Below are 12,589 nucleotides of genomic sequence, written 5' to 3'. Positions count from 1 at the left end.
AAATAGTGCTCCATGATTGGTGTCAGTAGGAGGAATAGTGCTCCATGATTGGTGTCAGAAGGAGGAATAGTGCCCCATCATTGGTGTCTGTGGGAGGAATAGTGCTCCATGATTGGTGTCAGTAGGAGGAATAGTGCCCCATCATTGGTGTCTGTGGGAGGAATAGTGCTCCATGATTGGTGACAGTAGGAGGAATTGTGCTCCATCATTGGTGTCAGTGGGAGGAATAGTGCTCCATGATTGGTATCAGTGGGAGGAATAGTGCTCCATCATTGGTGTCAGTGGGAGGAATGGTGCTCCATCATTGGTGTCAGTGGGAGGAATAGTGCCCCATCATTGGTATCAGTGGGAGGATTAGTGCCCCATTGTTGGTGTCAGTGGAAGGAATAGTGCCTCGTATCAGTGGGAAGAATTGCATCCCAATGGCTGGATAAAGGTATGCAAAGGGCCGCATTGGACCCGCCCCCCCCCCCCCCCCCCTGGGCCACAGTTTGGAGACCACTGATATATATGTACAAAAAATAAATGGTAAGATAAACAGATAGTGTGAGATATAGCTAAGTAAGTGGAAGAGGGTTGTATGGTGTATGTTAACTCTGCACAAAGACATAAATATAAAAATGAACATACTGCAGACTTACATAATATTATGTATTTATAATTGCACACACAACGGTTGTTCAGTATATCCTAAATCTTGAATTTATTTTCATTGCTCTTTAAAACTCTAATGAATCACTGTCTGTAATTTAATATACCACAATAAAAAAATAAATTAATTTAAAAAAACTGTATACAATACATTACATTGCACTTACTGTGCCTGACCTTTACCTTCCTATAGACGTACTTGTAAATGATAGATTGCTTGACAATAACTCAGCCAACAGTCACCTTTTAACAAAAAGCAGGTATTTGCGGTGTGAGTGTGCACCAGTCAGGACTTGCACAAATAGTTTCTTGACGGAAGCCACTGGCTTGTCACCGAGCCTGTCACACATAGAGTAAGTAAATGGGTGTAGCCTTTGTAGTCATATTAGTGTAGTGAAGGCAGGGATGAAGGGGCAGGTCTGCCGTGTTCAGTTTACAGGAGGTGACAACAACACACTACCAGGAGAGTTCCAGGTGGACTCAGGAGGGTGAGCCCAGGAGAGATATTCCTAGATTGAAGGATGGGAGAGGCACCACCTATTATCACCTTGCCAGCAGGTACCGTCTGCAGCACAGGTTAGTAACATTTTCTTCTACCTATATATCTCACCTGTGTTATTTTATCTACGTTCTGTACATCTCCTCATATAGCCTATGTATTAAAGGGAGATTGAAGGGTTATTTTTAGGCTGGAGCAGCAAACCTGTGCTCGCTTTACACGACCAATCACACTCTGGTAAAATCTGATATTTTAATATTTCATCTACTATGATTGGATGTTCAGATCAAACTGGGATTTACCAAGAGAAGGTGAGAAATGTGCCTTAGGGCTTGTTTACACCTCAATCGCTGCGTTCAGTGTGCCGTTCCACATTCACAATTACATGTTGTGACAATGCGTTTTTCTGGCATCATTTTTTTCTTTTACTACAAACAACTATATTTAGTATGAAAACTTTTTTTCCCTTGTGGCTATGTGGATTTTGATGCATTCATCCACCTTTATGCACGTTCCGGTGCGGTACTGGAACTGAATGCAATGGTGTGATTGGAAAATATTGTTTTACACTGCATGCATTCAGGATGTGTTTAAAACTATCCACCCAATTGCCTCTGGTGTAAATGAGCCCTTAGCTATATCATTTCTACAATTCTATTTTTTTTCTGCTGAATATACGCCAATACTGAAGTCCTACATGGTGGAATGAGAGGAGTGTTTTCATTATTAGGATGTGAGATGTAATATTGTCTTGTATTGCTGAAATTAAAAAGATACAAATGATATTTGGGTAGGAAGGAGTGTTGATGATGGGATGGATGAGGTAGGTAGGTGTTCTGCTGCTGCGCTGTCCAGGGCCGCTGATAGGGGGGGACCACCAGCCCTCTTGTAGGGGGCCCGAGCACACAGGGGGGCCCACACAGAGAGGGGGATTAGTGATGGACAACAAATACAGAAATCTTTTTCCAGCACCTGAATCTGATCTCTGTCCCTCTCCCTGCTATCAGCTTTTATCTGTTGAGAAAGAGACAGTTCTCCCTCACTAATCCCCCTCCCTTGTGTGGGCCCCCCTCCCAGGACTTATCTCTGCTCAGGAGTTTATTTGTAAATTGTTTCTCTCTCTCTGGGCTCTTTCACACAGCCGCTCCGCTGCTTTAGTCCGCTGCGGGACTTTTTTTTTTTTTTTTTTCATGGAGCGGATGACATTTGTGTCATCCGCTCTGTGTGCCCGCATATCATCCCATCCGTTTGCGGATGATATGCGGACATAATGTAAGTCTATGGCATTGCGGATGTCAGCGGATGACACCGCTAACATCCGATTTTCCTTCCTTTCCGTTTTTTACACGGATGAAAAAATAGGGTTCTGTTCCGTTCCAGAAAACGGAACAGAACTGAAAGGAAGAAAATCGGATGTCAGCGGATGGTATTCCGCTGCCATCCGCAGTGCCATTGACTTACATTATGTCCGCAAATCATCCGCAAAAAAATAGGATGATTTGCGGACAAGCGGAGCGGCCGTGTGAAAGAGCCCTCTGTCTCTGTGAGCACTGAACTCCAACTTGCCCAGCCTGTATATTTTTCTCATCTCATCTTTTTTATTTAAAATTGTTTTTTTTTTTTAGATTTAGCAGGAATTATGCGAGTTATGTTATATTTGTGTCTGCTAATAGTGATTTTGTTGTAATTTTAGCTAAATATAGCTTTAATATTTTCTTGGGGGGGCCCTGCCAGGTAGTCCTGTACGGGGGGCCCCGCGATTTCTAACAGCAGCCCTGGTGCTGTCACATCTCTGGTATGTATAGGTGAGTGTGGGTGTTATAGTGGAGGAACAGGTGAGCTCAGCGGTGACTCAGGTAGGGAGGAGAGATGACAGCTGATGAAGGGTGGTGCAAATTGCACAAAGAAATTTTGACATCAGAGCTGGACAGAAATGGCTATGCTAATGTGTAATGTGTACACAGCAGGGTCATACATAGATACTGTGCAGGTGAGTCACGTCAAACGCTAGGAACAGTTTTACATGGTTGAAGTGAAAACACAGTGTACTGACATTTTCCACTGATTGCATACATAGGTCTGTAGAAAGGTTCTTTTAAGCAGGGCAGGGCAACAACATTTTCTAATCAGGTAAAACATTCTGTTCTGTCATCTCAACCCTTTACATCAAACTGACTCAACAACCAGTCATGAAAGAATTTGTAAGCTACGATTTGTAGTTCTATAAAAAAAAAAAAAAAAAAACTTAGAGTATGAAGAAGTATGAAGAAGTTTGTATTAGGCCCCTTTCACACTAGTTGGACCGCAAAATCGCATGACAAGACGTTTTCCATTATTTTCAATGAGCCCCATTCATATCAGTGCGTTTTGAAGTCGCACCGACTTCAAAGTAGTTCCTGCACTACTTTGGCACGATTTTAATGCGTTTTGAGGTATATAGCCCTGAGCCGTTGCTCAAAATCGCGTCAAAATCGCTGCAAAGTCACGTCAAAATCGTATCGAAAAATCGTGGTAAAATCGCGTCGCATAAGTGTGAAAGGGGCCTTAGGTTTATAGAGCAACTGTGTACATGGTTTTGTCATAGTATACAATATCATGACAATCACTATAATCATCATAATATTTATAATAATCATATTAATACATTATTATTATAATAATTATTATTATTATTTTTGTCACTAAAATTATAAATCTTATCCAAATCACTACTTCCTAGTATAGTACTGAAAGCTCTCCTACTGTCTGTCCTTGATCTAGGTATACTTTATATTAAGATCAATGAGTCATATGACTCGTTGAAACTGCCAGTTGTTACAGAAGTGTTGTATGCAAAATTTCATTATTAGGTCTCAGCTATGCCATTGGACCCATGTGTTGTCATAGCCATGGTACTTCTTGCATGTAATAGACTCTAATGGGCCATACACACTATACAATTTTCTTTAGATTTTTTCCTTCAGACTTACCAAAACCATATAATATGATGTCAAACCTAAACACTTTCAATTTGTATGCAATCAGGCAGGCCCTTGCACTACTTGGAAAAGGTAAATCTAAAGGAAATCTGACAACAAAAGTTGTATAGTGTGTATCCAGCTTAAAGCTGGGAATACACTGAACAAATATTGTCCAGTGCCTAATGAACCAACCAAAATTTGCCCTGTGCCACCCTCCTGTGCCATTCAGAGATCACTTTTGCATTTTTTGAATGAATGCCAAGGGATCTGTGATTGGATAAGGTGGAGAGACAGGGTGGTGACATCACCCTATCCAGCTCATCCAGGGCCAGATTAACGTAGGGGCTATTGGAGCTGCAGCTCCAGGCCCCTACCTTTATATAGGCCCGGGTTGGCCATATTCACTGTTACCGCTCTTCTGTCACTTGTAAACACAGAAGTCTGGCTTCTATGCTCGCTTCCCCAGGCAGCTCCCTCAGAACCTCCCCACACAGCACGAAGGCCGGACAAGGAGGGACAGTTGCCGATGCATGGATGTGTTTATGGGCTTCAGAGACAGCATCCCATGTGGAATTAGGCATGCATGGCTGCACCCTTCCTCCTCTGGGTGCATGCCAAGGCACGGCCCTTAAGGCCCTTCAAAATCCTCAGCACCAAGCCCATGATGCTCTTAATCCGGCCCTGAGCTCATCCATTCAAATACTGATTTGCATACATTGAGAAAAGTTTTCTTTGAACTGGGCTTGTGCTGAGTGACTGACCTCCTGTGATTTCTAGCTTCTACAGGGATCCCACAGATATAGTATCTACATTGTTACAGTGGTTAAGCTGGGCCAATGTAACTATGCAAAAATATCCATACCTGGACTTCCTATTTTAAGTGGAAGCAGGGGCTGACTGGGAACTTTCGGCCCAGGGGGCAAATACAATCCAGAGGCCCATGGTGCAGCGACTCAGCCTCCCTATAACTCTTCCCGGTCTCCGTCTGACCCCCAATCCAGGCTGAAGCTCTGCTCCAGGTACTCTGTACCCACCGGCTGAATCCTGGTTCCCGACCTGGCCAGCAGGGGGCGTTTGGGTGGAGCTGGGACAGCTCGGTTGGGGCTTACCGGGGAAGAGTCTCCAGTGAGGCATGAAACTGGCTTCTGCTCGGACACAGTTCACATCATACATGCTGGTGGGGAGGGGGGGTGGTCTGCGCTCTGCCCTTATCTTCATCCTGCACTCCGTAGGTTAGCTGCGGGACTTTTTACTTCTCTTCACCAGGATTAATTTAGGCATGTCTGTGGCAGAAGCAGTGCAGCCTTTTTATAGGGCATCAGAGCAGTCTAGGGGGCAATTGCCCCCCTGTCCCCTGGCCTAGTCCTCCCCTGAGTGGAAGGCAAGTCAAAACCTGACTAAGCTTAGATGTACCCCTACCCCATTTTTAAGTCTGTTCTATCTACCCTGTAAAACAAAGGATGTCTATATTTACCTAATTTGCCAGCCATGTGATCATCCCAGCGCCAGCTTCAGTGTAGAGGTGAAATCAGTGACAACGGCTGCAGAGTCTAGACAGTGAAATCACCCGTAGGCTTACTATGAGGTATCCGTTGTCAGCTGTCCCTCCTCTACACTGAACCTGGCTCTGGGACCCGGTCACGTGACCGGACCAAAGTGACTTCAGAATAGGTAAGTATAGGCATCTTTCATTTTACAGGGTAGATAGAATAGGCTTAGAATGGGGGTAGTAGCAGATTTAGGCTTAGTTAGATTTTGACTTGCCTTCCACTTCAACCTTTTCTGAACCGGCATGGACAGGCAGGATCACGTACATGTACGTCACCCAACCTGTTTCAGGTTAGGGGCATGCAGCGCGTCGCTCCTGTGACTGTTGTGTCCACCAGACACGGTGGATTACAATTACTGATAACTGGGTATCATGTGATTGCTATGTAAACTGTCATGAATGGATTTCCATTCATGAACCGCTTACCTATGGTTTTGATTTGTGATTAGCCCAAAGCAATTTACATGGTACCAGGCTACCCCTACCATGTGATTAGCTGTAGCCAATCACAGATCACAACCATAAGCAAGCTGTTAATAAATGGTTAACCATTCATGACAGCTGAAACTATTGCTTAAAAAAATAATCCCTGATCACCCCCTCTCCCCCCCCCCCCCTCACTATGGTGACACTGAACTACTTTTTAAAAAAACTTGCCATGCCTCTTACTTAATATCTCAGACTGTCTAGTTTCCAAAAAGGGGTCATTTGGGGGTATTTGTACTGTCCTGGCATTTTAGGAGCCTCAAGAAATGAGATGAGGCCGTCATTACATCAGAACTGATCAATTTTTAAATATACAGTATCTCACAAAAGTGAGTACACCCCTCACATTTTTTGTAAATATTTTTTTATATCTTTTCATGTGACAACACTGAAGAAATGACACTTTGCTACAATGTAAAGTAGTGAGTGTACAGCTTGTATAACAGTGTATAACAGTGTAAATTTTACTGTCCCCTCAAAATAACTCAACACACATTAATGTCTAAACCGCAACAAAAGTGAGTACATCCCTAAGTAAAAATGTCCAAATAGGGCCCAAAATGTCAATATTATGTGTGGCCACCATTATTTCCAAGCACTGCCTTAACCCACTTGGGCATGGAGTTCACCAGAGCTTCACAGGTTGCCACTGGAGTCTTGTTCCACTCCGTCATGACGACATCACGGAGCTGGTGGATGTTAGAGACCTTGCGCTCCTCCACCTTCCGTTTGAGGATGCCCCACAGATGCTCAATAAGGTTTAGGTCTGGAGACATGCTTAACCAGTCCATCACCTTTACCCTCAGCTTCTTTAGCAAGGCAGGGGTTGTCTTGGAGGTGTGTTTGGGGTCTTTATCATGTTAGAATACTGCCCTCCAGCCCAGTCTCCAAATGGAGGGGATCATGCTTTACTTCAGTATGTCACAGTACATGTTGGCATTTGTGGTTCCCTCAATAAACTGTAGCTCCCCAGTGTCGGCAGCACTCATGCAGCCCCAGACCATAACACTTCCACCACTATGCTTGACTGTAGGCAAGACACACCTGCGTTTGTACTTCTCACCTGGTTGCTGCAACACAAGCTTGACACCATCTGGACCAAATAAGTTTATCTTGGTCTCATCAGACCACAGGACATGGTTCCAGTAATCCATGTCCTTAGTCTGCTTGTCTTCAGCAAACAGTTTTTTGGCTTTATTGTCCATCATCTTTAGAAGAGGCTTCCTTCTGGGATAACAGCCATGCAGACCAATTTGATGCAGTATGGTCTGAGCACTGACAGGCTGACCTCCCACCCCTTCATCCTCTGCAGCAATGCTGGCAGCCATCATACGTCTATTTCCCAAAGACTACCTCTGGATATGACGCTGAGCACGTGCTCTCAACTTCTTTGGTCAATCATGGCGAGGCCTGTTCTTAGGGGAACCTGTCCTGTTAAACTGCTGTATGGTCTTGGCCACCGTGCTGCAGCTCAGTTTCAGGGTCTTGGCAATCTTCCTATAGCCTAGGACATCTTTATGTAGAGCAACAATTCTTTTTTTTCAGATCCTCAGAGAGTTCTTTGCCACGAGGTGCCATGTTAAACTTCCAGTGACCAGTATGAGAGCGATAACACCAAATTTAACACACCTGCTCCCCATTCACACCCGAAAGCTTGTAACACTAACGAGTCACATGACACTGGGGAGGGAAAATGGCTAATTTGGTCCAATTTGGACTTGTTCACTTAGGGGTGTACTCACAATAGACAATAGACATTATTGGCTGTGTGTTGAGTTATTTTGAGTGGACAGCAAATTTACACTGTTATACAAGCTGTACGCTCACTACTTTACATTGTAGCAAAGTGCCACTTCTTCAGTGTTGTCACATGAAAAGATATGTTAAAATATTTACAAAAATGTGAGGGGTGTACTAACTTGGCCTGAATTTATGAAGAAATTTGATTTTATTGGATATGTTTTATACCAGAAAGTGGAAAATATTGTTTTTTTCATTTACATAGCAAAAAAATAAAAAAACAGAGGTGATCAAATACCACCAAAGGAAAGCTCTATTTGTGTGAAAAAAATAATATACATTTCATTTGCGTACAGTGTTGCAAGACCGCACAATTGCCAATTAAAGTAGTACAGTGCTTAATACCAAAAAATGCTCTGGTCATGAAGGGTGGAAAACTTTACTGATGTCAAATGGTTTAACTAACAATTTTAACAAGTCCTTTACCATAGTTCCCCAATCCATTTAATTTTTTGCTAATTTCTCACAATACTATGATCTACAAATGGCGTAATCACTTAAAGGGTCATCATAATCCGATGATACAAGCTTTGTACAATCAACTTTTAGATTAACCAAAACCATGTAATATCATTACTAATATACAGGATTTATATAGTAGTAATAGTTTGCGCATCACTTTACAACATGAGGGCAAACAGTACAGTTACAATATAATTCAATACACGGCCCTGCTCGTTAGAAGTTACAATCTAGGAGGGAGGGTCAAGTGATGCAAAAAGCAATAACTGTGGGGAATGATCTGATGGAGAATAGAAAAGTTCAGTTGTTAGGTGGGGGCAGAATTGGCTTCTCTGAAGAGAAGGGTTTTCAGGGATCGTCTAAAAGTAAACAGAGTATGAGATAGTCAGAAAGATACATAATTTTTACTGTTTAAAGAAATGTGTTATTTGTATGCAACACAGGCCTTGTAATTGTTTCTTATGTTCAATAAAAATATATTTAAAAAAAAGAAAGATTGGGGTAGGGAGTTCCATAAGATAGGAGGTGCTCGAGAAAAGTCCTGGAGGCGAGCATGAGTGGAGGTGACAAGTGAACTGTGGAGGAACGAAGAGAACGATTAGGTTGGTATTTTGAGACTAGGCTGGGGATGTAGCTGGGGGTTGAGTTTTTGATGGCTTTGTAAATTGTTGTTCGAATTTTGAATGTAGTTCATTGACAGAGAAGAGTAGCAGACACTGAACGGTTGGTAAGGTGGATAAGCCTGGCAGCAGCATTTATGATGTACTGTAGGGGGGATAGCCTATGTAAAAGTAATCCCGTGAGAAAGGAATTGCAGTAGTCAAGATGAGAGATGACCAGGGCATAAACTAGGAGCTTTGTGGTGTCATTGGTTAGGAAGGGGCGTATTCAGGAGATGTTGCGTAGGTTGAGGCAGCAAGATTTGGACATTTATTGGACGTGGGGCTGAAAGGATAGTTCAGAGTCCAGGATTACACCTAGCCTCCTGACATGTGGGGAGGGGCTGATAGTAGTGCTGTCAATCTTGACAGAGAAAGAGGCATGTGGGAGAGGAAAAATCATGAGCTCAGTTTTGTATAGATGGAGTTTGAGGAAGTGGTGTGACATCCAGGCTGATATGTCTGTTAGTAAATTAGTGAGATAGATTTTGGTGTTGTAGATATTGGAAGCCATGGGTGGCTATAACCTGACCCGGGGAGGAGGTGTAGATGGAGTATAGGGGAGGACCAAGAACAAAACCTTAAAGGCCCCCGACAGAGAAAAGTAGAGGAGAGGCAGAAGTAGAATTGTAAGTAACACAAAAGGTGCGGTTATATAATTAAGATGAGAACCAGCGAAGTGTACAGTCACGGAGACCAAAGACGTGGAGTTCTTTGAGAAGGAGGGTGTGGTCCACTGTGTCAAAGGCAGTAGAGAGGTCCAGGAGTAATAGCACAGAATAGTGTCCAATGGATTTAGCTGTTAGCAGATCGTTTGTGAGTTTAAGGAGAGCAGTTTCTGTGGAAGGGCAGAAGAGAATCAAGAGGATTATTCTGAATGAGAGGGCGTGGGTTGTTAAGATTGGAGGGGTCTAGTGAGAGCATTTTAAGTATGGGGGTGACTAATGCATGTTTAATAGAGTTGGGGAAGATGCCAGAAAAGAGGGAGAGATTAGATGTGAGTTAGAGAGTGCAGGATAAAGCCAGAGGGTGACCATAGCATTTGCGAGGAAACAGGTTCCAGGGGGCAGGTGGTTAGGCAGACGTTAGCGAAAAGTTTAGCAACCTTGTCTATAGTGGTGGGGGTGAATGAAGGAAGTAATGATTGTACCTGTGTACATGGAGTGTTAAGTGGAGAAGGTATCTGTACAGTGGAGATCTCCTCACGATTTTATCATTCTTATGTTTGAAGTGATTTGCAATCTCCTGGGCAGTGAGTGAGTTAGTGAGTGGAGGCAGTGGAGCAAGAAGTAGAGAGGTAAAGGTAGAGAAACGTTGACGAGGATGGGATCATAAATTGTTAATGAGAGTGATAAAATAGGTCTGGTTGGCAGTGAGGAGACAGGAATTGTATTTTTGAAGGGTAGATTTGTTTTGTTTGAAATCGTAGTCCTAGTCTTACGCCACAGGCGCTGAAGAGCGTAGCCATCTTTTTTCAGACTTCTGGTGTCATCTGTTTGCCAGAGTTGTAGGGGACGGGGACTGATTCTGTGTTTATTGAGGGGGGCAGTGTGTCCACGGAGGATGACAGTGAAGTGTTGTAGACTGAAGTGGCTAAGTTGGGGCAGGCAGGGGTGAGATTTTGTCATAGAGGTTGTCAGTAGCATTTTAGAGAAGAGAAGGGTTGAAGTGGCAAAGAAAGGTATCTATGGGTAACTGTTAGGCGGTTGGAGGGAGAGGAGGTGGAAGATAGGGAGACAGTAAAACTAATAAGGTAGTGGTCAGACAGAGGGAAAGGATTGTTGAAGAGGTGCATGGAGCATAGGTGGTAGAAAACAAGCTCAAGGGTGTTACCATATGAGCACCTAATAGATTTGAATCCAATCAGGCAGGCCCGTGCAATAGATTGTATAGGGGTTGATTTACTAAAGGCAAATCCACTGTGCACTACAAGTGCACTGCAAGTGCACTTGAAAGTGTAGTCGCTGTAGATCTGAGGGGGACATGCAAGGAAAATACAAAATAGCATATTTCCTTGCACATGATTGGATGATAGTAATCAGTAGAGCTTCTGCCATTTCAGATCTTCCTTTCAGATCTACAGTGACTGCACTTCCAAGTGCACTTGCAGTGCACAGTGGATTTGCCTTTAGTAAATAAACCCCATAGTGTTTGGTAAGATTAAAGAAGAGTAAAACAAGAAAAGAAATTCCTCATAACCTGATTTGATGTTTAAATCAGATGTGTTTACTAAAGTGACCTAAAAATCAACTCCACAATGTTCATTATCTTATGATATATATATATATATATATATATATATATATATATATATATATATAGATATAGATATATATATTTATATGTTATTGCCTTTTTGGTAAAAAAAAAAAAGGGGTTATTAACAATACATTTTTCTGTTGCTCATTGCAGTCAGATTGCAGTTCGGTTTCATTTTTTAAACCTGTGCCAGCAGAATAACAGATGCAATATGACTGTTTACTGTCCATGGCGCATCCTTGTTCATATCACTCTTTTTTTAAATCATTTCCACTATATTCAGTATAAGTTAGCCTCTTTAAAATAAAAATGACTTATGGGTGAATGCCATTTATATATAGCAGTGAAAGGGAATGCCCTATGTACAGCTTGACATGGCCTAGGTGACATAGATTGAAGCACCATGGAAGTGAAGTTTTTATTGACTGTGATTGTACCAGTCATAGGTTTCCCTTGAAGCCTGAAGTCTCCCTGCCACTGTGTGCAGTAGTCATATTGAGGATAAATGAAATAAAGAAATAAAAAAATAAAAAAAATCACTTTAAACTATGTCAACACATAAGAACTAAAAATACATTTGATTAATGTGAGAACACGGCACCCATGTATGACGTGCAGGGAAGCACAAGGGAAACACCTATCAGAATGAATAAAATTAAAATGTATTTTCAATGGCCACACCTTTGTCCCAAAGGTAATTGAATTTAATTGAATTATTATTAGTATCATTTCATTTAACAAAATGAACATTCATTACAGCAGTCAAACAACTGTCAAACAACCCTTTCTGGACTTGGTTCCCTTCCCAAGGCTGACGCATGGGTTATGTATAGCACTGGTTCCCATGTCTAATGTCTTCTGAAATGTCATATATGCACCAGGCACTGCCATAGAGGAAAATGCCCATGTTGGCATGCCAGTTGGAATGTCCACTCCATTTGCTTATTTGGCTTCAAGTACCTCCTCTGTTGCCAGTTCCAGCAATGTCTCCTCTCAACTTCATCCCAAGGAGGAATTCGTGAGAAGAAACTGCTGGAAAAGGCAGCAGGGAAGGTGCTTGTAGCCAAAGAAATAGGAAAGAAGGCAATCGGAGTGGAGATTCTAGATAGGATTTATCTGAGTTAAAGAAGAAGGTGGACAAAAAATCTAGCATACCCATCTAGAACCCATTCAGAACCAGCGTGTCTTGACCTACTTGTAATAAAGGGGCCAATTCAATTTGGTGAGCCTCCAACTTTTGAGCACAGTGGTAGAAGAATTGGGG

The 12,589-nt window shown here is 42.5% G+C and overlaps 1 protein-coding gene across 1 annotated transcript in view; it reads left to right on the top strand.

The window, feature by feature from the left end:
• Positions 1-1,048: 1,048 nt before the first annotated feature.
• The window catches only part of NIPAL1 (NIPA like domain containing 1), a 61,539-nt gene continuing 49,998 nt past the window's right edge, over positions 1,049-12,589 (top strand). Inside the window, exon 1 of the mRNA XM_082259627.1 lies at positions 1,049-1,227. Within this exon, the coding sequence (XP_082115753.1) occupies positions 1,173-1,227 (55 nt within the window). The 5' untranslated portion in view covers positions 1,049-1,172. The remainder of the gene's footprint in view (positions 1,228-12,589) is intronic.

The sequence above is a fragment of the Pelophylax lessonae genome (genome assembly GCF_965119305.1).
Source record: "Pelophylax lessonae genome assembly, chromosome: 1".
NCBI lineage: Eukaryota > Metazoa > Chordata > Amphibia > Anura > Ranidae > Pelophylax > Pelophylax lessonae.
The sequence above is the reverse complement of the archived record's forward strand: the minus strand, read 5'-3'. Positions and strand labels throughout refer to the sequence as shown.